The sequence below is a fragment of the Sebastes fasciatus genome, chromosome 2, assembly GCF_043250625.1.
Source record: "Sebastes fasciatus isolate fSebFas1 chromosome 2, fSebFas1.pri, whole genome shotgun sequence".
In the NCBI taxonomy this organism is placed as follows: domain Eukaryota; kingdom Metazoa; phylum Chordata; class Actinopteri; order Perciformes; family Sebastidae; genus Sebastes; species Sebastes fasciatus.
This window is the reverse complement of record NC_133796.1, coordinates 21,518,327-21,545,837: the sequence shown is the minus strand read 5'-3', so window position 1 is coordinate 21,545,837 and position 27,511 is coordinate 21,518,327. Positions and strand designations below refer to the sequence as shown.

The following is a 27,511-nucleotide window of genomic DNA, read 5'->3' as shown; positions in this document are numbered from 1 at the left end:
TTGATTTTAATACTGTACAGATTAAAAGGTTTAATTGGCTTGGATTAAATGGTTGAAATGGCTTTCTGGGTAGTCAAAAAAATTAAAAGGCTATCATATACTTTGGAAAATTGTTGACAGCAATTTAAGCCGTATGTAATTTGTGGTTAATGAGCTAAAACGTGATCCTATGATCATCATGGGGAACATTAACATTTATCAGCCCAATTTAGCAGTTACCATGCAATTTTGTATTGGTCACTTTTGTAATAATTCAACAATAAAAGTGAAATAAAACAATATGATTATATAAAGACAAGCACGTGTAGTTCAGCACAAACTTATTTTTACTAAAAATGCAGTGTACAAAAAACAATATGATAGTAAAACCTATCTGTAGTACATTGCTACATTGCATCTAAAATGTCATGCAATTTTTTGTCAACTCATATAAAGATTTTTTATTTACTGTAAAAAATAGAAAATATCTTTAAAAATATCCATTTGGTCTCTTTATAACTAAGCAACTCAGCTGTAAAAAAAATGATGATGCATGTGAAAATAAAAATCAGCTTTGAGAACTAAATTGCATATATCAAACTATTGTCATACTGCAACGAGGCTGAGTAAGAGTCTTTACAGATATATATATAACAAAGATTTGTTAAGAAAGTTAAGAAAGAATAAATCTGTTCTTAAGGTTTTTGCAACAATTCAGATGAAAATAATATACCCCTCTTTTTCTCTCGAGCTGGATGATAACACTCTCTTATTGTAAAAAAGCAGAAGTTAGACACAGAGTTTGTGTTAGCATTGTACATATAAGACACATAAACATTACTGGTATACAAAATATTAGGGACATCCTAATACTGAGCTCCAGCGTAAAAGTCTTACTGTAAGATATTTGCTCCATTTAAAAAGTCAAAACTAATTGTGATACTGGCTTTTACCTGAATTCACCTTGTCAGTGTATGTCAGGAAAATAAGGACTGTCCCTAATATGTTGTACAGTCAGTCTGGTACTCGCTGAAGAGCTCCTGGCAGGTGTTTTGCTGCTGCTCACGGCTCAGGCAGTGATGGGCATGTTGTCCCTGTAGCAGGCCGGCCTCTGGGGGCCGCTATAGCTGCACAAGTCCTGGTAGATGCGGGCCATCTGGTCAATGGCCACATTATCAGACATCTCCAGGTTTGAGCTGTTGGAGTAAGGCTGGGAGCGACGCATGTTCACTGCCTCCAGCAGCTGCTGGCAGTTCACCACAGTGATCTGCAAGAGAGGACACAGAATGATGTGCTTTTATTGTCAACATACAGCATTTGCAGTGATTGGTCTTTTTCTGTCTTGGGAAGGTGTCAAGACTCCAATTTCTAGATTGAAAAGGATTGATATTTATGTTGTCAAATATTTGAGTGAGACACATATTATGACTTGGTCTTACCTGCACAATGATCAGCTTGCTCTTGGCATTGCTGAGGTCATGGAGCTCCTCTCCGAAACACAGAGTCACTGTCGGATCAGGAGCTGGAAACTGACCCTCCTGGTACAGCTGGAGAGCTGGAACATACAAAGTACGAGAACAGTCGTTTAGACAATCTTTGCAAGTTATCAATCCTCCGAAATGTATGTTTTTTGCAATTGATTTGGGCTCCTCTGAGCTTTAAAATAACTATAAACAGACTCACCTTGAAGAAACTTTCCTGTGTCAAAAATCTTGACTACAGCATCCCTCTCAAGTTTACAAGGCATGGGGCCATATTGTGAGCCCACTTCTCCCAACCCGCTCCAGAAGACACGGCTCTGGCACAGCCTTTTGATGAAGATGCCCTCTTGGTTGGCACGGACCAGTACACCTCTCTCCAGGTGTCCCAGGAGCTTGCGTGTGACATGGCGCTGGCGGTCGTACTCGATGTGCTCAGCGGGAGGAAAGTGAACACTCTGCATACTGTCTGAATTGTATAGAGCGCCACGGCCCAGGTGCTGTTGTGGGGCGATTCGGCAGCCTTCAGGATGAGCAACATGTGTGTTGTGCATCAGCTTTCCTCCGTAGTAGAAACTGATCATCATCTGGGAGAAAGCTGGAGAAGAGAACATTTGCAAATGAAAAAAAATAAGTGCAAATGGCACAAAAATAATGACAGAATGCATATAGCCTGCATGTTGTAGTCTAATTGTGTTACTATTACTGTGCTTAACGATAGATCTGATGTTATTATGATGCTATAACATAAATGAATACCTGTGCTGAGATTGCCTGATGGCAAAGGGTCTTGATGCGGAGGGAAAGCTGTGAAATAAAGGAGGACGAGTTATTACCACAGTGGACAAGACCACACTGTCATGTCATTATCTTGCAGCATCATCAGAATACCATTTCACATGATCTCAAAAAGAAATAATCTCCTTAGTCAGCAAAGTTCAACAGGATGTTAGTCAATTCTTCCATTGCAGAATTCAACAGACAAGCAAATAACCTCTATTTAGCACCCACAATCACAGGGACATGTCACTGAGCTTTCCACTGTGGTTATGTTCAAAAACATTAAAGCTCATACGTCTCGAAGACGGAACAGTCTTACTTGAGAAATTAGATAAAATGCTGATATATTCCTGGACAGGCTTCTAGCCACAACACTAACTGAACTGTCAACTGCTTAATTTAGTCAAAGAAGTATGTGTTGTACTGTAAACTGGGTAGAAAAGGTAGTCTTACCATTGATGCTGCCATGGGACCAATACTCTGGACTGGCCTGGATACTACAGCCCTCCTCCTACAAAAAAACAACAAGCGGTTGTCAACTTTGTACACGATACAGTCATACAGACCAAAGTGGGAGCGTGGGCATGCTCAATGCAACAAGTGTTGGAGGAGACAGCGCAGTGTGGTAATCAGAACAAAAGTGACTGAAAAAGCTGAGTGACGATAAAGGCAAAGTGCATCTAGCAAAAGGTGTGACGGTAGGGAGAGAGAGGTCATGAATATGGCTAAATAAACGGTTTAAAGTGAGAGGCAGTCTCACCTCTTTGATGAGCTCCTCTATCTCTGCAGGGCTGCAGGCCATGTCAGTGATATCACCGGAGCTGGTGGTGGCTGCCATGGCCATCAATGCGCCTTTGCCGTCTGTAGGTGAAAGAAGAATGTATTATGACACTATGATTCATAATGATTGCAGGAATCTTGTCCTACAACATATTGCACTGGCAGTTTGTGTCTGTTAAAGGATGGTGCCTCTTAGGACATCAGTTGTTCACAAACTCACTTTTCTGCTCTTCCTCAGGTACAATGCGGTAGACTTTATAGGGCTCAGAGATGTCCAGCTGCGACCTTTCAGTCACCTCCTCAAAGTCAGGGCTTTTATTCAGGGCACAGCGGAGTCTGGTCTTCCAGGTGGCAGGCTCAGCCTTCTCCCCCTCCTTAAACTTGCCTTTAAACACAGCCCAGGCCTGTGGAAGAAAAAATGACAAATATTAAAGACTGGTATTATATTGGATCAAAGTTGGCTGCTTCAAAGAAAAAACATTAAACTGTATTTTTCCAACTCTCACAAAGAAAGAAAGAAAATCAGATTTACAATAATGACAAAAGGCACTTAATAGCAAATTTAACATTCACAATTTTAGTGTAAAAAATAACACCAATGCTTTACTGGGCTGTAGCTTTATTATTTCAAAAATGAAATAAACATATAACATTTTGTTCAAGTTAGATAAAGTTAAGTCAAGTTTCATCAGAACCAGAATCAGAATAGTGTTTATTGACAGGTGTAAGAGGTATACACTAGGAATTTGCTTTGGTTTTGTTGGTGCAAGTCAAACAGTATAATAACAAAAGAATAGATAAAAACGTTAGAATAAAATAAGAATAAAAAAATTGAATTTCTACCAATATACAATATACAAAATAAGCTATAAACAAAAATAAACATGATATTCATATTCTACAAAGAAGTGACAAGGATTATATTTGAAGGTCTAAATGATCATTTCCATTCGGCCACAACCGAACTAGACTTGAAGAAGCGCTAGACAGATGCATCAAGATTCATGATTAGCTTTTGGTTTTACGCACAGTGCTGCGTAAAACCAAAACTCCATCTACAGTAATCTCTCTATCCGTGGGACTACACGAGAGTGCTGTCAAACCTTGAAAATGGATGCGTCTACTTCTTGGTTGTAGTCTTGTTTGCCTGCGTGTTTCCATGGGATTCTGAACATAGTGCGGCTGTCATCCTCCCACTGCAGTCCAGAGTACTGGCCACTCTGGATCTGCTCCACCAGCCACTGCTTCAGTCTCCGACCTCCAGTGTTTGACATCTTAATGAAGAGAAAGGGCGTTTTTGGGATTGTTTCCTTGTGCCTAAATGAGGAAGGTATAATTCATGAATTTGTGGTTAATGAGCTAAAACATGGTCCTATGATCATCATGGGGAACGTTAACATTTATCAGCCCAATTTAGCAGTTTGTATTGGTCACTTTTGTAATAATTCAACAATAAAAAGTGAAATAAAACAATATGATTATATAAAGACAAGCATGTGTAGTGCAATTTTTTTGACAACTCGTATAAAGATTTTTTATTTACTGTAAAAAAAATAGAAAATATCTTAAAATATCTAAAAAATATTATTATAATTTATCTTTAGGTAAAACTATTTAACCTTTTAGAAATAGAAATCAAAAGTAAAAGCACTTACAGTGTGATAAGCGGTTGAGCTCTTGTATGTGTGATATCCTGAGATGTTGATGGATGAGTTAGGTCAGCGTTCTCCTCGACACATGCCTATCAACATTATCGTGCTCGTGTTATGAATGAAATAGCTGGAAGATGATTCGACAACGCTGCGTCGCTCCTCCCAATCAGCGCCTCAGCCGGTTCAACCTCTTTTCTCCTAACAGCGGGCATTTACAAGAAATGGCCTGACACAAGCGAAGGTTGTAAAGTTACTGCCCACGCTTAAAAAGCTATATACGCAGAATAAACCCGGAGAGTCACAAGTTACCTTGTGCTGTGGGGGATTTCTGCGCTCCAGACCAAGGTGATGCGTCCCTGCAGCGCCCACTCACTAGACTACTGACGAGAAACCTCAACAAGTTGTTGATCAGGTACAGAAGCACTACTGTCTGAGTGATGGTGGTAAGTGGAATAGCCCCAGGTTTCCTCAAGTCCTCCGGGAGACCTCCTATTCTTTTTTTTTTATTATTCTTTTTTATTTGGAGACAGGAATGTTTCCATTTTTTTAAGTGTACATACAGTAGCAGAGAGGGAAAGAAAAAAAAAAGAAAAGAAAAAAACAATCAAATCAGGCTCGCATTTAGCTGCGCACAATGTCTAAATAATGGGGGGGGGGAATTAAATAAATAAGTAAATAAGTTAGATATACACATACATACATACCTGCATATAAACACAAATATATATATATATATATATATATATATATATACATACATACACATATATACATATACACATACATACAGTACATACACATACATACTGTACATATCCATACAAACCCATGTGTAAAAACATACATAATCATAACATATTCCCAAGAACCCTATATATTTGGGGTGCCATGTGGAGAGGAACAGATCACCATATCAGATTGACAGCAAGCTAATATTGATAAATTTAGAAATAGTAAGAGTAATTCTATTAGATAAACAAATACACACGTAGAGAGACCTCCTATTCTAATAATAATAATAATATAAATATTATATTGGGAGGATAATTAGGAAAACTCTTTATGTTGAATGTCTGTTACTGCACTGTAAAAAAAAAAAAAAAGTGTACTTGAAAAAAAAAACTGTAATTATCTTTATATAATTAGCCTTTATTACTGTAATATTACAAGAAATATTTTACTTTTAACATATATGTATTGTTAGAATAGTCATACACCGTAAGTCTAAGACAATTTACATATAAATCACAAATGAAACATGTAATTTTACGTTGCAAAAGCCCAAATTTACATTAACTCTCAGAAGTTTTGCAAAAAAATGTTTTATTTTTACAAGAAATATTTTAAGAATTCCATGAAAACTTTTTCTTCTAACATAAATAAATTGTTAAAATAGAGACATAAACATCTAAAAAACAGAATAATTATATTTTAAAATTATCAAGAAAAGCTTAAATACAGATAATTACGATTGTGATTACAAAAAATACTGTAAATCTAAGACCATTTACATATAAATCACAAATGAAACATGTAATTTTTACATTTTTCATTAAAATTTCTTGAAAAAAAAATGTAAAAAAAATGTTTTTTTGAAGACATGAGTTCAGGTTTTAGAACATTTTAACCAGCATTTTTCCCACTGTTTTCTGACATTTTATAAATCAAATGATTAATCCAGAAAATATTTTGCTGAAAAAATTGAGTATTTCTATTATTTTATCATTTGTGACAAAAAATACCTGGAAACAAGACTTGTTCGGTTCAATTCAAAAGGGCCTATTATAATATTTTTATTATATTAACTTGATAATTATTATTTTTTCCTTCTAGTATTACCTTTTGCTAAATTCACAGTAAATCGGGATGTATGCTTTCTGTTGAGTAGCCCCCACAGAATTTAACTCCAAGGAAACAAGTGACTGTATTCCTCGGAAGATTGTATGAGAAAATGCTGACGTTCTTCAGAAAGTGAAAACTTTGAGGGAGCATTTCTGATAAGTTTCAGTATTCTTAATGTTTCTCTTTAGGACAATGGACAAAATGAACCACAGGTCTTATTTGGAATCATGATTATGTGGAAAATGTTAGTAATGTTTGATATGTCTACATACTGTAGATTTAGTTAGGCTTACAGTAGAATAATGTTTTTAATGTGAATATTGTTTGACTGAGCTATTCAAATACACTGTTGTAGTAATCTTTCCTGTTGGCGGGTGCACCTTTAAATTAGAATTATCAGATAATCTATAATAACGTTTTCCTTAAATACTGAGTCTTATTATATTTTTGTATACGGCGTATAATTAAATATCTTATTGATGGTTATTAGGGCTGGGCAATATGGCCAAAATCTTTTACCACAATATAGGTAATTTCATATCTCGATAACGATATATATCACAATATAGTAGAGCTGGGCAATATATCAATATTATGATTGATATCGTGATATGAGACCAGATATCGTCTTAGATTTTGGATATCGTAATATCGTAATATGGCATAAGTGATGTATTTTCCTGGTTTTTAAGGCGGCATTATTTATGAACTTGCTGAACTTAACAGACTGTTCAAGCTGTTCTATTATTTGTCTTTGCCGACTTAAAAAATATCATCTAAATATTTTGTGAAAGCACCAACAGTCAACCCTACAATACTGTCGCAACATTGATATTGAGGTATTTGGTCAAAAATATTGTGATATCTGATTTTCTGCATATCGCCCAGCCCTACGATATAGCATGTTTTCTGGTAATTCAATAAAATAGTCTATATGAAATAACCACACGGTAAAGCCTTATTTGTATACTCCTGCGTGAATTAAATACTTGACTAATGAAAAGCACTGAGTATTCTCTCAGTTTAAGAACTTGCCCAGCCCTAATTGTTATTCTAAAATAATTTGGTATACCGGTTTGTTGTCATGTCTCAGGTGTAATGAACTATTTACAATTTTCAGTGTGTAAGCAATGATTTTTGAATCCTTATTAATTATTGTCTGGTAGTAAAAGATGTACCACACTGTTTTTTGTCATGAAGTTGCACACCCAGGGCCTTAGCACGTGATCCACTGAGTAAAACCCAGAAACCTCTCAAATCTTGAACGTAGACTGAAATTCAAGAAAAGCTTTTCTGGGTTTTACTCAGTGCAGTCTTCAAGCTGCCTCATGACTCGAGCAGCTTATCTAGAGGTGAGCACTACAATACTAACTGCGTATATACAGTAGTAACCTTCACTGCTCAGTATTTATTTTACTTACACACAGACACATACCATAGTGTTGATAGTACAGATTTATTAGCATTTCCATAGTTTTTGTCAACCACTGCATTTTATTATAAAACACAAACAAAAAACACCATAAATACACAATTAAGACAATTAAATATACCCATGAATCTATAACACAAATTACGTATAAATCAGCTTTGTCACAATAAAAAGATAAATCAGAGCTTCAGTAAAATCAGGAAGACTTAAGCTTTTGGACTGCAGAGATCCTTCATATGTAATTATTATAGTTTAACTCAGCAATACTTCATGTAGCTTCCCAATTCAACCTGCTATGCTATTACTGTACTTAAAGGAACATTTTACCAATTTGGAAACTTTCTCCATATGTTACTCCTAGTTGCGTGTCCATGAATGGCTGTGGTATAAACCGATGTGCTTTACAACTCCAAAGACAACTGAAGCAGCTTAGTTTCCTCACAAATGACTCCCTCCTGTCTTGTCTGACGTCAGTTGATGGTGGAGAAGGTTTGGCTGTTGTACTTGTTTTCTTTTGTGCTCTCAGCCTGATAAGAGTTAACTCAGCAACAGGTTTGTTGGCTGGGACAGAGTTACTGGGAACTGACAGCATTTCCTCCTCCTCCTTTACAGACATTGGTACATAGTTTCAACAACTTGAAATTTTTCTTCAAACATGAACCAAATGAAACAAAAAGTACCAAATGGAATGAGAGAAGAGTATCCAACTGGTTGTAAACAAATGCTGTTTACTACACAGGCAGTGATGTGCTACAGTAATATATACAGTAGGGGTGTAAGAAATTGTCAAGTATTGTGATATTATGTTTTGTGATACTGTATCTATTCTCAAATTTTTTAATTAAGAGTTTACATGCAAATATTAACTCAATCTATACTTTATTTCATTGGCAAAGGGACGCGTCCTCTCAGTGTATGTGCCCTCTATAAGTAGCGCTATGATGTTGGATGTTACAGGAACTGTGATACATGCAGATCCCACTGTTCTGATTACGTTTTTTTACTCAGATTGTATGCATATGATGGTGTGTTATTTATATTATGAGTTTCCTAAAATTTTATTTAAAATATCACAACATATCGCCTTGCATACAGTATCACAATATATTGAATCGTAACCGCTGTATCATGATACGTATTGTATCGCCAGATTCTTGCCAATACACAGCTCTAGTTATATATTTCTTGTTGTTATAAGTGGCAAGCGTATTTGCTAACGACACCATGACCATTGTTTGGTTACTGTGTATTTTTCTGGGGCATGTAATGTCAATAGTTTTTACACATTTGACAGGCTTACTTTCAGTAGGATGTACATAATAACCATTTTATTTTGTCAGCCAACTTCGCCAGCTGCAGTGTTGATCAAACTAAGAGTATACCATTAAGAGCCTGGACAGGACTGCAAACTGGTACGTGTCAGAATAATTGGCATCAAATTGGTTGCAGATTTGTGGATTTCATTGTCCACCAGCACAGACTAGACATCCAAATAATTAAGAGACAAAATGTTCCTTTAAGACAGCATAATCAGTCACTTCTTTAAGGCTACCGAGCTGAACTGTGCAGGTGCGAAGAGTCCACATGAGAGTGTAGTTTATTCATCATGACTAAGGTGCTGAGGTGTTTAAAGTAAGGCGTCTGTGAGCACCGATTCCCCGGTTGTGGCTGTACTCTGTTAAGGGAGCAAGGAAGGTACTGGTAGTGGATTAGAGTCCGTAGCCCAATTCTAAATCAACCTCCATTGATTAAAAATGATTAGACCGATGCAGATAAGCTATGAAAGATATGCTTGGCTTTTAAGGGGGGATTTTTTTCATCCTATGCTTTCAGAGTTGTACAAAGGCCTTACAGTTGTGGATACAGCTTGGGGTTGATTTGGAATTGAGTACAGAATAATAGCTACTGCCGTTTACAGACAGCCTTGGGCAGGACTGTAGCACGATCAGAGGCCCATGTTTCAGCTGCTGCCTTGAGCATCATCAGGTTTGGACGGCACGGCAGACACACCTACACCTGGTTTTATCCAGCGCTGGTCTGCTCCTCTCCTCTGGCTCTCCTGTTGCTCTGTGTACTGGCTCAGCAGGGCACCCACCTGATCCTGGTCATTAAATGGACTGGGACGGAAACTGGACCGTAACCATGCTCGGTACTGGGGACAAGCGGACAGACAAAAAAACGTAACTCAGTTAATGTCATTGTCCATCCATCCATTCATTGGATTGGACATTGGGCGAAGGCGGGCTGCACCCTGGACAGGTCGCCAGACTATCACAGGGCTGACACATAGAGTCGGACAAACATTCACGCTCACGTTCACACCTACGGGCAATTTAGAGTCAACAATTAACCTGACGTGCATGTCTTTGGAATGTGGGAGGAAGCCGGAGAACCCGGAGAAAACCCACGCTAACACGGGGAGAACATGCATAAAAGTCATTGTGTTAAGTTACATTACAGTGTTTAATACCTTACTGACTATATATTTTATGCATTTAGGCTTTGGCAGGCAAATGCAATTTAGTGTTTTTCCCCAGCTATAAATCTACACACACAACAAAAATGTCCATGGAGACCTTTGAAATGTACCTTATACAGACAGCACAGTGTCTTTAAACAGCAAGTCCAATAGAATTTGTCAACTATGTAATCTGTACTTCATGTCTTGGGTCTGTTTGCCATTAAGCCACATATCTTTGCTTTCATAAGTCTTGAATTAACCTGATCACATTGGATCTGAGTAGTTTTCTGAATCACTTTTCTTTTTATAAAGAAAGATCCAAAAATACAACCTTGAGTACAAAGGTGACTTCATAGTTTGAACTGAACTTTACCGAATTGAAGAGCACAATATCAAGTGCATGTCATGAAATAATAATCCATGTATTCAGTTTCTTCTTAGCAGGAGGTGATGAATTAAAAAAAAACATGTCTGCACTGGGACCTGACAGATGGGAGGAGAGGGTCTTTGATGAAACACTCTTCAAGAAACAGTTGGCTCTCTGCAGACATCCTTATCACACAGTCACGTGAGACTCAGGATTTGCCCATAACACCTCTTATACTTTAAGGAAAATTCCTTCTTCAAAAAGATTCAAGTTACTGTATTTCTCTTATCTTGGAAATTCATGGAACATTAAATTTGCCACACCAGACAATATAAACTTAGAAAGCTGGCTAATATTTATGCGTACACACTCAGTCCAAAAGACTCAATACGATGAACGAAATGCTAAAAATCTATAAAAGGCAGGGTTATAGCAATAGGTACACTACATTTTTTTTAAATGTTCCAACTGAAAAACCAAGCACAGCGTTGTCAACTCTTTTCCAATGAAAGTAGCTAGCAGCACTAGCTCCAAAAGTCGCTAAATCTAGCGAGAAAGTCGTCAACTCTGCAACTATTGTTAGTACTCACTGCTGTCAAGTTAGCAGCTTGTGGAAGACTCTGGTGACGCGCAATAAGTGCACAGGCAGAGTACATGCAGGCAGGCAAACAGGTAGCCCGTCCAATCATTACATTCGGGCCAGATGAAACGATTGGACGGGTTTAATACAGTCCTGGGACAGCCACAGATACCGGATTTTTTTCTTTTTTTGTCAGAGAGCATTTTATTTATTGATTGCTGTCGGGATGTAATGAGGATCTCAACTAATATTACAAAAACATTTTCTAAAATCTAAGGCTGTCAATCGATTAGAATATTTACTCGCGATTAATCCCAAATTAATCATACATTTATCAGCTGTTCAAAATGTACCTTAAAGGGAGATTTGTCAAGTATTTAATACTCTTATCAACATGGGAGTGGGCAAATATGCTGCTTTATGCAAATGTATGTATATTTGTTATTGGAAATCAATTAACAACACAAAACAATGACGAATATTGTCCATTAACATATCTTGAGATTAGAGGTCAAGGGACCTCTTTGAAAATGACCATGACCGTTTTTCCTCGACAAAATTTAGCGCAAGTTTGGAGCGTTATTTAACCTCATTCCCACATTCTTGAGTTAAAGTTGACAACCCTACTAAAATCTTTACCAACCATACCTAACTGACAAATATTCATGTTAGCATGTATTTTTCGTTTAAGGTGGTAAAAATGGCTTCAGTTGTAGAGCACAACAAATGAGAGGGTTTTGGTTCATAATGACTCCCTCCATGAAACTGAATAAGGGACTTGGTCCCTTGGTCAGATCACAGAGAAGTGTGAAGACCACTTGCTGCTGATGGTAGTAGACACAGTAATGGCTTTTTGGAGATAGATTCTATATCAGCATAATTTGTGTGTAAAGGTAGTTATTCATAAATATTATAATTTATCTTGATATTTATTGTCACAACAATACAGAGTTTATATTACATGCTGCATCTTCCTATCCAGTAAATATTTTCAATGTTGGTTTTAACGACAGCAGCTGGTAAAAAAAAAAGCGAGGAATTGTAATTTCTTAACCCTCCTATTATCTTTGGGGTCAATTTGACCCCATTCAATGTTTAACGTCTCTAAATAAATGATTGACATCATTTTTTTCGCTTCATATTTAATGACTCTTCCTAATTTAATGGGGACAACTGGGTAAACATAAAATTAAAATGATGATATGTTTTCAATGTCCTGTACACATGCTGTACGCAGCGGTGTTCTTTGGGGTCAATTTGGCCCCAGGCTGTTTTAGCTGTATAAAACATATAAGAAATATCAACATTTTACACACATTTGTTTTGGATGATATTGAGGTCACTATAACATGCAACTTTATAATCTTCAAAAAGCTTTAGGGCCCTAACCTAACATAACTATAACTGTAGTAGTGTGAGAACCACTGATAGTTCACACGACATGGGGGAGGGGAAACATCATTCTCGCGAGAACTTTGATATTTCCCACGCTGTGGGGGGGAGGGGCAAAATATGGTTCCCGTGGCTATTTAGGTAGTCAACAAACAAACATAAAGTACCTGACACATAAACTTGGGTATCAATTTTAATTATAATCATTTTCTGGAGGTTTAAATTGCTGGGGTCAAATTGACCCCAAGGATAAAAGATGTTAGTAAATTTGAAGGTAACAGGAGGGTAAAATGATGTCCAGGAATCCTAAGAGACTGTATTTTGTGCAATACCTTAGTCTTTACGAAATACAATGAAGTGAAAGTCACTCTGAGCGTAATACATTCATCTTCCTAAAATTTGTATTCTCACCCTCAACGCAAAAACCAAAAGAGTACAGCAGTGACTCATAACATCAGCAAATGAGTAATCAAAAGCAAGATAAGAGATAAGACATCAATAAACAGACTGATATCAGGTGCACAATCTGCCAGCTGTCATCTTGAAAAAGAAAATGAATCTTGTTAGAAGCTGCAAAGTCTTTTCAAGCCTGCCACATCAGAATACTTTGATTGATACTAGAGTGTGATGTCAGATGTATCGAAATCAAAAGGGGGTGGCATTTCAATCAGGAGTAACACTTTATAATAAGGGTACAAATCATATACTTAAGTAATGCTTAACTAAAGCATGGCTCAATGATTTAATGTAATGTATGAATTAATGCAGGATGTATCATGAATTCCTGTCGCTCACTATTTACAAATGATGAAGTCACTATGACTTTATGTGATTAGTTCACTTTTAATATGTCATCATTTAAAGGATGTTAATAACAATTACTTGATACATTAATTAATATGCGACCAAATAAGCTGAATTCTCAACTCATGTTCCAGCCACTATATTGTAAAGCTGTCAAAAAAATTCATTAACCTCTATTCTAATAGAAATATGGAGCTTTAGGCTGAGCAATTGCATGGCCTTGAAATAAACTTTTATGTAAGATGAATCCAGCTAATTTGGTCGCATAGAAATTAATGTATGAGGTAACTGTGAATTAACATTCCTTAATAAAGTCATAGTGACTTATTCATTTGTTAATAGTGAGCGACATGAATTCATGCATCAAATCATTATGAGTCATGAATTAGTTAGGCATCACTTAAGTATATGGTTATTATAAAGCGTTACCCAATCAGGTAATGCTCCCAACAAGTGGGTTTTGTTCTGTTAGAGCTCAAGTTATAACCTTAATGTTAAGACAAAAGGTGGATTTGAGGCAGATAGTTCACTGTGGGGAGGCTCAGGTTCATAGATTAATTGCTTTAGAAAAAAAAGGAATTGGCACAGAACAAATCTTTTTGATTCTTCCAATAGACTGAAAACAACCAAACATTTATAGTGCAATGTTTTATATTTAATACAAGCAGCAGCAATAATAAGAAGGTCCTTATCCGTCTTTTAGTGCTCTCTATAATCGGGATTCTCTGACCTTTCTCTGAGCCTGTTTTCAGGACCCACTCTGGGCTATTATAGTATGTTTATGGACTACAAAGCTGACTTTTTTTTCACTAAATTTGCAGAAGACAGTTATGGGATGCACTTCAGTGTATTTCACGTCTTGTTACTGTGATGCTATGGCAGTAAATGTTGTTGCAGCTGCATTAGTGACAAAATTGCATTGCTGTCTTAAGGATTCCTCACTTTCTATCTGAGACATGTGGGAAGAGCACAAATACAGAAATCCCATTTCCCCTTAAATCCTCGAAATCAGTGCAAGATCTACAAACAATGAGCATTTTTTTTTCAGTCATGTTATGTTGCAAGATGCTGACAGTAATACTAAGCACGTGATGAGCAGTACCGAGCTAATGCAATCCCAGCAACCCCCCTTCAGTTCCCCTTCTCTACTCAGTGGCTGGGTCAGTGCCATTGCAATGGGATCAGAGACTACAGTATGTGCCTTTGACAGCTGTGAAGAGCTACCTACAGTGTGTTTATATATAAGACATCCTGCCAATAGTTATAATAATAACATGCTGTGGAGACGATGGCTCAAAATAAAATGGAAATAGAAATTTCCTCACTCTCTTAGATGTGAAGACACAATTAATACTTGAAAGGAGCGCCCTAGTCTTCTAATGACTCAGAGACATTGTCTACAAACTCTTGAACCAGTATTGTTAATACAAGCATATGTGCATCTGTCATATATTGTAAGGTAGATTGCTCAACATTTGTTTGCAAATGCTCTAAACCAGATTGGACATGAAACCAGAAAGTTTGAACTCATATTTCCTATAAGTGGCATTCCTCAAAGTAAAAGTAGACTATGAGCACAACTATGAGCCCATAAGTCCACCGCAAAGATCCCCACAAAATTGTGTGAGTTCTGATGTTAATATAAGACTTAGAAATTAAGAATGAATTATGAGAATTTTTCATACAACATGAAATTAATAATATGAACCGTGCACAAATTAAGTTTCACAAATCTGTGTTATATTTTACAGATTGAATAACTGACTCACAACTATTTTTTTGCACAAAGGTCTAAGCTGATAAGGGATTGACACATTTTTTGGTGATTTCAAACAGAAAGATGAGCATATTTGTTTATTTGTTGCACTGTGCTGCTGTTAAGTCTCTGGCTGTACTGAGAATCTAGCCGTAGAGTTGAGGATTTTCTGTGATACAAACAATGGCTGTTTATTGACCTCTACTGTACAAGAATAACAAATACACAAACAATTATTAAAAATAAAATTGTCCTTCACAACTGTCAGATATACCATTTTCCCTAAAAACAAGATTGCCACCATTAACGGTTGATAGGTTAACCACCGACTTCATGAGCAGTGTGATCGTTGCATGTGTCACATCCTGTGAGTTCCTGTGCGTGTCTAATTTGAGTCACCAACAACAGCACATAACACACAATGTAATTTACACAATGTTAATATTTTGTAGAGCTACTGCTAGAAAAATGCCAGAGAGGAAAACATTATAAAATTTGGAATTTTTAAACATGAAAATCTTAAAGATTACAACTTCAAATACCCATTTACTTTAGGCAGAAAGGCCAGCAGAAAGGGTGCTGGATGCTGTCTTTAGGTATTTGGTGTGTGCATTCATCATGTCTGTGTGTTTCTTCATGTGTTTACCTCAGAGACTTGTGTCGTCTGGTACTCCTGCAGCTGCTGCTGGAAGCCATAGTTTGGGCCGACGAAGGAGCGAACAGCCATGACTGCAGTCAGACACTCATCCCAGCTGTAGTGTGTGACGGTCATCAGGTACGCCACCACCATTGTAGTGCTACGGGACACACCTGCAAGGCTGCAGCAAAGCACACAGCTTGGTCAATGTCATAAGGCAACTGCATGTTTACACCATGTTTCTTTCTGATAACAGAACAGGTACTGAACAGGGTTGTTTTTGGTTCTATCCTTTGAGGCATACAGTACTACAAGCCTACATCCAAAGTGAACATGACATGTCTTGACACCCCACATACCAAGAAGGAGCTGGTTTCAGCTTTAGACGTAAAAAACCTACCAGTGAACGAGACAAGATCCACCATTCAGGCGACATTCATGGATGAAGCTGATGCACTCTTTAAAATACTGTAATCTGGAAAGGAAAAAAAAAACAAAAGAAACTGATACATAGCACACATTCGTCTGTGCTTTGCAGTACAAAATATAGAAACTAATGTTTTGAATCAAAAATAACATTAGTACTATTGCTCAATACCTCATGACACCGGCTTGTTGTTGCTATAAGGTAGTGTGGAATAAGGGTTGTAAAGCTCAAAATAGATTATGCAGTACAGGATATGAGAAAGGACACCTTGAACTGAAACTCCTGTGTCGAGGCCCTAAGTTTGTGTTTCAAATAGGTTGGTGAAACTGTGATAACATGATACTGCTCTGATTGTAACTGCAGAAACTGCAGGAAACTCTGAAATATAGCGAGAAGTCCCAGAGTGGGCAGGTAGTTTTGATAGTTTTTGTTAGTTCTGAGAGTGTCGAGGAGTAGTGATTTATATTCAACTACTCTAACTTGTCATGTGAGAAAAAAGGTCAGGCCTGCTCAAACAGAGAATCTGTGGTAGACCAAAGCTCAGACAGTAGGGACAGACAAGGGAAGTAACTGTCCTTGTGTTTTTCCATCTGCAAAATTACATCAAGTTCCAGCATTAATTCATTCATTCAATCTGTGTCTACAAATGACCAAGTAAATAAAAAATACAGCAATTAACCTCCTACCTTATGGCATGTTTACATGTTTCTGCACTCCAAGCTAAAAAGTTATTACTCATAATGAGGTTGTGTCAGACCAATGCATAAGACTCTTCTCAAATATGTAAGCCAATTAAGAGCTAAGAAATACAAAGAACACAATACAAATTCTATTGTACCAAAAACTCAAATCCACAGATATCCTTAAATGAACACAAAGCAGCACAATGTGATGCAACTGCTCCTCAAATATCCTACTTGTTCACTGTCAGGAAACACTGATGGTGTTTTGCATAATCAAGAAGTGCCTGGCCCACAGCACCGTCTCCTGAGGAGCAGATGCTGGTTACTCAATAGCAGACAGAATAACAGACGGGGGCTAAAATAGATTGACTGCCACTTTTCTTCTTTCCTCCTCCCTGAGATCCAAACCCCTCTTCAAAAGATGTCTCCTCAGCACTTAGTTCTGTCTTCCAAGCACAGAGGTTTCCGGCCGTCTTGTTTAATATGCAGAAATACCTTGTGACAAGGATTTGAGGTTTTAACCAGTTGAATCAAGAGAAGGATACTGAAACAAATTGTTGAGCCACTGTACATTCAAAATGCAAAAAGAGCTTGTGCAATTCTATGGTATGGTGAAATTGTATACAATATAATTACATCGGTACAAAGAAAACGTACCATCTTAGTTATAACCAAAGTACACCATGGTGGACATGAAGACTCCTCGAACAAATGCAGACAGACATGTCATTTTGGAAATGTTTGATGCAAATGAGTTTACACCTTCATGGTCAGTGCACACTGTGCATTAAAACCATCGCAAACTTGTCGTGAGAACGTAAGGAAGGGGAATCCCTGGCCCTCGACAAACAGGTACATGTGCATGTTAGCAACTATATAAACAGTGGTGGAAGAAGTACTAAGATATTTTACTTAAGTAAAATACCTACCTACACAGTGTAGAAATACTGTGTTACAAGTGAAAATGCATTCAAAATCTTACTTAAGTAAAAATATAAAAGCATTAACATCAAAATATACTAAAGTAAAAGTACTTGTTGGACAGAATTGTCCCTTTCGGAGAGTTTATATTATTATATATCATATTATTGGAATATTATTACTGATGCTTTAACATAAGCAGCATTTTATTGTGACAGCTGGTGGAGATGGAGCCCATTTTAACTATTGTTTGTACTGTTGGATATTTTAATCTCTATCACAGTATCATATTTATAAATTGATCATGTTTTGTTTGTAAAATCTTAAATCTGTAAAGTAACTAGCAACTAAAGCTGTCAAATAAACATAGTGGAGTAAAAAGTACAATATTTCCCTCTGAAATGTAGTGGAGTAGAAGTATAAAGTACCATAAAATTGAAATACTCAAGTAAAATAAAAGTACCTCAAATTTCAATTTCTCAAGTATAGTACTGGAATAAATGTACTTAGTTACTTTCCACCACTGTATATAAATCAATATTTAATGTAATTCCAATGAACTGTTCTATATTAATTCAGAGGGTGTTGAAGTCACATCACTGCACCGTGTGTCATTTTTACATTAACCTTGACAACATCAATGACAATGGTGACCAGGTTGGCCTTGTTGTGTCAGCTAGTTGTTACCCTACATTTAACCTTTGTTAGGCGACCCGTCACCCACTGCATGCCTGATGATCATAGACAGAGTTTTTCCTTGTTCTGGTAAGGGTCTTAGGTTGGCTGTCATTTTAGTTATCTTCTATTTCTTTTATAGAGTATGTGATGCAGCCTATTGAGACAGTCACTGTGATTTAGGGCTATACAAATGAACCTGACTTCCTTCATCAACCTGACATCTATCTCAAACTACAGACACAAGAGCTTTAAGGAAGTTTATGGTTTTTCAGATGGCTTCAAACTGCCACAGTTGCTCCCAAAAATACAGAGCTTACTACGTGACAAAGGCAGTCCCTGCTGTGGACCTTACACATGGGAGGGGCCATCAGACCTGGCCACAGGGGCTCCCTGGTTGGTGGTGAGCATGGTGGTGGTGCGTCAGTTGGCCTCACCACTCCCGTAAGTCAGACCAGTGATTGTGACAGAGGGGGTTTAATAAAGCTCTGGGTGGTCGAGGGAGGCCAACAACCAGATGTCACACCAGGCTTTCCTTCCTCTGCCGCCTGAGGGGAGGACACTTGATTGCGACAGTGGAGGTCAGACACCTCCAACCCAACCCAATCACCAACATCCAACCAAACACTAAACCTCAATTCTCATTAACTGGCATATTACGCACCCCTGTTTTCTTCTTTTTTTTACAAAGTAAAGCAACTACAGTTCCTTTTTAAACTCAAGGACTCAAAGCCAACAGCATTAACTCTCCCAATCCGGGCCAAAAAAGTCCAAACTTTTAGCTTACTCACATATAAACTCTGCATTAACGTACAGTCTAATGGCTGACGTGTGCATTATCATTTCCTCTGATCATAGTGGCTTGGCCTTTGATTCAGGAAATTTGAATGGAGTTTTGAATTGAGAAGTACCAATACAGAATCTTATATGCCTTTGACACCAAGGACCAAGTGTTCAGCCTGCATTCAACTAAGCAATCTGTCCCATCTTTGTCTACTATGTTGTCAGCAAGTTAATTATTCATCCCCATTTTTTCGTTGTCTTTCTCCCCATTGGCCCATTCCCTCATTGTATGGTCCTTGTCAATGCAGACTCCACTGTTGATTGTGTAGAGAGCAATGTGCCTCCTCCAACACATATGGTGTCCGCAAGGAGCCTCACAGGGATCGCGTAATGCATTGGAGATTTATGCAACCACTTCCGAGATCTCACCTCTGTCTGTCTGTGCAGGAATCCTGACCAACCAGTAGACTGCACCAATGCAGCAACAACGACAAAATCCCTCACCAGCTCCAATATTGACTTCAAGGTAGCTCGCAAGACTTTTGCATTGATGCTCAAACTGCAACCCATGATTGATGCTTCTGTTTTGTGCCCTCAGCCCGTGTCAAATGTTTAATTACTGCTGCTAGTGTTGCATGAGGTCAAAGGACCATACAAAGAAATCAACAGAAATGCAATGACTAATGTGCTGTGTTAGCGACGGCTAAAAGGGTGGAGGGACAGCTCATGCCTCTTTCAACACCGAGTCTGCCTCCTGATTAACAATGACACATTGAACTCTCTCTCTCTCTCTCTCTCTCTCTAGCTAATAATTATTCTTATTACTTTACTTCATATATACATGTCATGAGATGAACGGAACTGATAAATGATTTACATAAACTAAGAGCTACTGGTCACTTTGCCCTCTACAGTACTGCTTAAATTTAACCACTCACTGTATAAGTAAAACAGCCAAGCCATTATTAGTAGTAAATGTCTAGAAACTACCAACAGGATTCGTGCAATTAAAATAATCAATAAATCTGTTTTCTAAACTGTCAAAAGTCGGTTTGCATTGGGCCGTCACACCCTGGGACCACAATCTGGAGGGTAATAGTGTTGAAATAATACTGCCTGACTCATCAGCCCTTCTCAAAGACAACTGACATTTAAAATTCGAGGTATGAATACCACTCATACAGTACATCTGATTGTCTATGTCTGAGTGTGTGTGTTTGTGCTTACTCACAGGTTCTGGCTGGAAGCATCAGCTGCATGAATACAAAGATACGTCATGTCCTGTAAAACATACATGCATAACAACTGAAACAAATTTAAGAACATAGACCTCACACGTCATATCTGAATGCTACCTGTGAATCTTCACCTGTATTTATATTATTGGATAAAATAATTAACAAATTCTTGTTTAAATGTGTAGTAACAGGCTTAAGGTGGGTCTGTATTTTTCTAGTCACTACAGTTCTTTACTATTAATGCTTTCTGAGGCTTAGTATTACCTAAATGAAAATAAATTAGGGCTGTCAAAGTTAACACGATAATTATGTGTTAACGTACATTTGTTTTAACGCCACTAATTTCTTTAACGCATTAACGCAATCTATCTTTTTGTGGCTTAGCGGGCTCAGTTTTAAAGCTAGAGTGAAGGTATCATATGAAACTAGAAAAACCTAAGGAATCCATTGGTACCAACCATGTCATACTAGCTTGTCGAGAAGGAGGTTAAATAACGCTCCAAACTTGCGCTAAATTTTGACTGACTGACTTGAAAAACTGTCATGGCCATTTTCAAAGGGGTCCCTTGACCTCTGACCTCAAGATATGTGAATGAAAATGGGTTCTATGGTTACCACGAGTCTCCCTTTTACAGACATGCCCACTTTATGATAATCACATGCAGTTTGGGGCAAGTCATAGTCAAGTCAGCACACTGACACACTGACAGCTGTTGTTGCCTGTTGAGCTTCAGTTTGCCATGTTATGATTTGAGCATATTTATTTATGCTAAATACAGTACCTGCGAGGGTTACTGGACATTATTTGTCATTGTTTCGTGTTGTTAATTGATTTCCAATAATAAATATATACATACATTTGCATAAAGCAGCATATTTGCCCACTCCCATGTTGATAAGAGGATTAAATACTTGACAAATCTCCCTTTAAGGTACATTTTGAACAGATAAAATAATCATGGACAATCATGCAATTAATCGTGATTAAATATTTTAATCGACTGACAGCCCTAATATAAATGTTATATATATTTATATATTTAACTCACAGTTCAAGACCAGCATAAGAAACTGGCTGAACACTTGAATTTGTTTTGCTAAGGCACAATGGACAACAAGGCCCTCTGTAATAAATCACTGCTATAAATATCAGTCTTAAAACATAGTGTAGAATAATACATTTAGTACCCCTGAATTAAATATTTTACTCGTGAGTATTTGCCATGTAATTACACCAGATTAGAGTGGCTAAAGAAACTTCACATGGTCTCTGAGATTATTATTAGCTCCTGTCCGTAAACACACACACCACTCATTAAAACTGAAGCATTTAAACTGCAAAGCATCTCAGACACAAAGCCCTCTTGCTCCAACCATAACTCATCACCACCCCCAGCTGGCTGACAGGACACATCACAGTATTACATGCAGAGTCATACCAAAGACTCCATGTAAAATTTTCGCAGGAAGTACAAATAGTTTGACCCAGCCAACCTGGATTTTCCCACTAACCTCAAACACGGGTTTAGCATTGTTGTACACAGACAGGATGTGAGTGATGCCATTCTTTGACAGACTTTCTCTGTTTTCTGCATCTGGGACAAAGAGAAACAGGAATATATCAGAGTCATGTACTGTATGTCATTGTAAGGTGCTGCAGAGGCTGATCTGTTGGCTGTTTACTCTCCTGCAACATCATTTGTTACAGTTAAGCCTGTGGTCACTCGTTACTGTCATTTGAACTAATTTTAGCCATTATGCTCGTGCCATCTTGTGGAGCCATCATCAGGGCAGCTAAAGTTAGAAAGCTGCAAATGCCACATTTGCTGGGAAGGGGTTGTTCCAGGCCAGGGAGTGACACACTTATGACTGTTGACTGTTTATTTTAGCCAATGTGAAGCAGCCCCTTCTTCTAGCTTAACTGTCTTTTGTCAACTAAGCATTTGCATCTCTTTACATTGAAATCTGTGTTTGACAGAAGAACTACTTTCAGCTACAGCATCTGATGTTTGATAGTTAAAACCTGTATATAAGCACAGCATTTAAGTTGAAACCCATTCACAGTGAATATTGGCAAAATGCAAGTTTTCCGTCCAACTGCTTGTCCATATTATTAATACTATGTGCTGCATTAAAATGCCTATAAAACAAAGCAATATGTTAGGTATACTAATGGTAAAGTGTTGCAATATTCTACAGTATCAATCCCCCACCACACATTCCTCCATGGCCTATAACGGCGGCCTTCTGCCTGACCCGACCCAGCTATACTGTATGCATCAAATTTACAAACATCAAATCAAGTTACATCATGTTTGTCTTACCTCTTATATTCCCAAGGTAGAGTCCATCGACAACCTGTGAAGCAGCAGTCACAGACATGTTGAGTTCAGGTTAGATATTCATTACAGTCCAGCTTCAAAATCTTCACTTGAAAAAGGAACAAATGTCCCGGGTTGAGCCAGATTGGATTTAAGGCTTAAGGCTTAAGACCAGCGAATTCCCTACAGCCTTACAAGGCCTGAAGCAACGATGCATGATTATCAGGACAAAGTGATGAGTGGCAAGCAGCCACCGAGTGTTGCTGCACTTTGGTACCATGAAGCAGCAGGTGTCGGAAGATAATTAAGTGCTGGATTCACACTAATAAAATGTATGACTAACTCGTCCTGTTGTGGCAATTAAGAATGGAAATACAGATGACTCATTTTGTATGTTTATGCAAAGTATTTTAAGACAAAATGAAATGTTCTAGTCTTACTTTAGTGATGTAAAATGTCATAGTTTAGTATAGTATGTCATCAAAATGTCATAAAAAAATGTATGGTATAGTACATTCGAAAAATGTCATTGTATAGTATGCCACAAAAAAGTCATGAAAACTAGATTTATATAGTATGTCAAAAATGTCAACAGTGGGCGCCTGGCTAGCTCAGTTGGTAGAGCGGGCGCCCATGTATGGCCAAGGCTCAGTCCTAGCCGCGGTGGACCCAGGTTCATCTCTCTCTCTCTCTCCCCCTTTCCGTGACTCTAATGCCCCCAAAAAAAAAAAAAAATGTCAATAGTATAGTATGTTAGGAATGTTAGGTTAGTATAGTGCGTGATGAAAAAAGTCGTGATAAAATGTCAGGATGTTAGGTTAGGTTTTTAAAAAAAAAAAAATAATTTAAAAAGTACGTCATGTAAAATGTCAGTTTAGTATGTTAGGAATGTTAGGAAAATGTAATAAAAAAAACAATTTATTTTCACTTTTTGGACATCAGTGTAATTTTGGATGTTAGCAGTGGACTTTTCTCCATCATTTGAAAAGTAAATGGTTACGTCACAATATATAGTTTCAGTGGCTTGCTTTTGGCACACTTCAGCACAGTGGAAGCTTGAGAGTAAAACCAGGCCTTCTGGTTCAGGGCCAGTCTCCCAAATCACTGTACCAACCTGCTGTATGGAGTATAATCATTTGCATTGAACACAATTGTATGAATCATAAATCTTTAATAAATAAATAAAATTAAATGTTATCAGATCTCAACCCTGTTTAAGCTGCATTGAAAAGGTGAACTATCTGCTTCTCTTAAAGCTTCTGAGCTCAATATACAAAGTGAATCCTTTGGTTTATTTCCATTGCTTATTTAATTTTTCATTTCATTTCAAAATTTATTTCAAACATGTAGAATACAAAAAATAAATAATAAATAAGGAAAAAGAATGATCATACCAACAAGTGGACAGTCAGAAACAAGTAGTATTTATATACAATGAAAAGCGTAAGAAAAGTAAATTGTCAACACTTGATGCCTTGATTTACATATTCCAAAAGGAGTGAGAAGAAGTATAAACTTATTTAATCACACCCCTTCTCCATAAGTCAATTATTAATTATTAACCAGCTTCCTTATTGAGCCATACATATACTCTAATTACATTTTCCTGAATTTGTCTAACTATACTTTTTATTATTTATAATTATTGTAACTATAATTATTACCTTTAATCTGTGTCTTACAGAAATATAAATTAATTACTGATATAATTATCCTTATCAAAATTTTAATTTGTTATCAATCCAGAATACCAAATCATTACTTATAATATGACTTTATCACAATACCAATTCATTACTGATATATTTATCTTAATCATATTGACTATTTGTTATCTTTTCTCCCAGTAGACCACTTACACACCAAAAACTGACAATTACCTGATATTTTTCAGGTGGAATTTCATTCATTCATTTCATTCTCACTGTGCAATATCATTTTCCACTTGTGCAATTTTGTTAATAGTTTGTTTATTGTCAATACTGTATATACTGCTCCTATTTTTATACTTCCTTCTATTTAAATGGTTCGTATTTTGTTACACTTTGTTTAGCTCTTTTTTTTTACCGTGTTAGCTGATGCATCTTGTTTTTTGCACTATCCCTTTTGCTGATGTACACTGCAAATTTCCCCACTGCGGGACTAATAAAGGAATATCTTATCTTATCTTATCCATACATACATACATACATACATACATACATACAGTGGTAGCCTACTTAACTATTATGTATATACTTAAAATATTATGTAGACTATAAGATAAAATAAGGTAAGGTAAGATAAGATAAGATAAGATAAGATAAGATAAGATAAGATAAGATAAGATAAGATAAGATAAGATAAGATAAGATAAGATAAGATACTTCACTTCACTTCATTATTCTGTCAGCTGTAGGAAGTACCAGTTACTTTACAAATTAATATTTTACATTCAAGTCATATGATTAACTGGATAATATGGTAAAACAAATATGATGCATTGGCATAAACTACTCAGTCAACAGCATATGAGAGTGGTGGAAAGTAATGCTTATACTTTTACTTCAGTGAAATTGTATTATTATTTATTCCACCACTGGATAGATAGATAAATAGATAGATAAATAGATAGATAAATAGATAGATAGATAGATAGATAGATAGATAAATAGATAGATAGATAGATAGATAGATAGATAGATAGATAGATAGATAGATAGATAGATAGATAGATAAATAGATAGATAGATAGATAGATAGATAGATAGATAAATAGATAGATAAATAGATAGATAGATAAATAGATAGATAGATAGATAAATAGATAGATAGATAGATAGATAGATAGATAGATAGATAGATAAATAGATAGATAAATAGATAGATAGATAGATAGATAGATAGATAGATATTCCGCTGTACACTGCAAATTTCCCCACTGCAGGACTAATAAAGGAATATCTTATCTTATCTTATACAAAGTGCATCCTTTGGTTTATTTCCATTGCTTATCATATTGGTATGGGGACAGAGCACAACATGTCACATGATTGATTAAATTGATTGAATGACTACAGTAGGGCATTTACCCTTTTTACACTTTGTAGAGTGTTACCATGACATGAACATAAAACAAAACAAAGCCTACCTTATTCATCCCATTGCCCATGACGACTCTGGATCAGTCTGCGATGAGCTAACACTTCAACAACTAGATCTGCTATGATATCATGGACTTTGAATCCAATAACAAACGCGAGGAGGCTTCAAACTCATAAAACTGGACAACCTTCGCTTGTGTCGCTATGTTTGTCTTCTATTCAACAACATTATTAAGTTCCACTAATGTCCTTTAAAGCAGTAATGTTATTAATTCAGCCTCAACCTCGTCCCAGCTCCAACAACAACAACAGCAACAGTCCTCGTCTTGTATCGTCTTCCGGATTGTTTTGACGTGAAACAACTGCAGCTGCTGGTTCATCCGGTAAGTGACATCACAGCACGTTGCCGGGGTTACCAACGGCTGTACATTCCAATACTCCACCTTACATACATGTGTTGTAGAGCATACATACAGTCTGGGATTTATTTATTTATTTATTTATTTTTCTGGGATTTTTTAATTTATTTTTCTGGGATTTTTTAATTTATTTTGCAACACCCACTTGGATACATTATGAAGATGACGTAGTTAGTTCATCCATAAAATGGGCATAAATCCTATAATCCCTAGTCAATAGTATAAATCCCACCCCTTCTCCATAAGTCAATTATTAATTATTAACCAGCTTCCTTATTGAGCCATACATATACTCTAATTACATTTTCCTGAATTTGTCTAACTATACTTTTTATTATTTATAATTATTGTAACTATAATTATTACCTTTAATCTGTGTCTTACAGAAATATAAATGAATTACTGATGTAATTATCCTTATCAAAATTTAAATTTGTTATCAATCCAGAATACCAAAACATTACTTATAATATGACTTTATCACAATACCAATTCATTACTGATACATTTATCTTAATCATATTGACTATTTGTTATCTTTTCTCCCAGTAGACCACTTACACACCAAAAACTGACAATTACCTGATATTTTTCAGGTGGAATTTCATTCATTCATTTCATTCTCACTGTAAGAGCCAAAACATGATGTATGATGTATGCTGGCATACAGAGGTTGTAGTGTAATTCACTTTTAGGAACACTAGGTGGGGCTGTGTTAATTGATTGACCCAGCCACGGGCATGTAGGTAAGGAGGTGTGTTGTTGGCGTCAGGGTTTAGCCCGGAAGGGCAAAGGGTTTTGACCGCAGGGACGCTGAATTGTTTTGCCGTGTTGTTATTGTTTACTCGTTGCTATGGTAACTGGACTTGCTTCTTTAATACCATATTAAGAATAAATGAACTGTTATTGTAAAACCAACGAGCGGACTCAGGATCACTTTTGTACAGCACAACAGACAACTAAAGGTACCATCTACAGCGAAAAGCGCGTCAGTCCAGGGCTAATCACCTCAGTAGCTACA

At 36.8% G+C, this 27,511-nt stretch overlaps 2 protein-coding genes across 2 annotated transcripts; both read right to left on the bottom strand.

Moving 5' to 3' along the window:
* Positions 1 to 308: 308 nt before the first annotated feature.
* irf8 (interferon regulatory factor 8) lies at positions 309 to 4,807 on the bottom strand. Its single transcript, XM_074613994.1, has 9 exons — positions 4,673 to 4,807; positions 4,121 to 4,334; positions 3,238 to 3,421; positions 2,998 to 3,098; positions 2,691 to 2,748; positions 2,217 to 2,264; positions 1,663 to 2,055; positions 1,419 to 1,534; positions 309 to 1,246 (listed from the first exon to the last, which is right to left on the bottom strand). Exons 2-9 carry the CDS (start codon positions 4,289 to 4,291, stop codon positions 1,049 to 1,051), a joined length of 1,269 nt encoding a protein of 422 aa, XP_074470095.1. The 5' UTR covers positions 4,292 to 4,334; positions 4,673 to 4,807; the 3' UTR covers positions 309 to 1,048.
* A 3,146-nt stretch (positions 4,808 to 7,953) lies between these two features.
* Positions 7,954 to 26,416, bottom strand: dusp22a (dual specificity phosphatase 22a). The gene is made up of 7 exons (XM_074613995.1): positions 26,119 to 26,416; positions 22,992 to 23,025; positions 22,180 to 22,262; positions 20,661 to 20,710; positions 16,341 to 16,415; positions 15,950 to 16,121; positions 7,954 to 10,095 (listed from the first exon to the last, which is right to left on the bottom strand). The coding sequence occupies exons 1-7, from the start codon at positions 26,137 to 26,139 to the stop codon at positions 9,904 to 9,906; spliced, it is 627 nt and encodes a 208-aa protein (XP_074470096.1). The 5' UTR covers positions 26,140 to 26,416; the 3' UTR covers positions 7,954 to 9,903.
* Between the last annotated feature and the right edge of the window lie 1,095 nt (positions 26,417 to 27,511).

Coding starts and splice junctions, on each gene's coding strand:
- irf8 (XM_074613994.1), bottom strand. CDS start 4,291: ATGTCAAACACTGGAGGTCGGAGACTGAAGCAGTGGCTGGTGGAGCAG. Junction 3,422..4,120: donor TAGACGCATCCATTTTCAAG/GTTTGACAGCAC, acceptor TTTCTTCCACAG/GCCTGGGCTGTGTTTAAAGG. Junction 1,535..1,662: donor CACAGGAAAGTTTCTTCAAG/GTGAGTCTGTTT, acceptor TGTATGTTCCAG/CTCTCCAGCTGTACCAGGAG.
- dusp22a (XM_074613995.1), bottom strand. CDS start 26,139: ATGGGCAATGGGATGAATAAG. Junction 22,263..22,991: donor CTACCTTGGGAATATAAGAG/GTAAGACAAACA, acceptor TCTTTGTCCCAG/ATGCAGAAAACAGAGAAAGT. Junction 10,096..15,949: donor AGACGACACAAGTCTCTGAG/GTAAACACATGA, acceptor GCTTGTCCCCAG/TACCGAGCATGGTTACGGTC.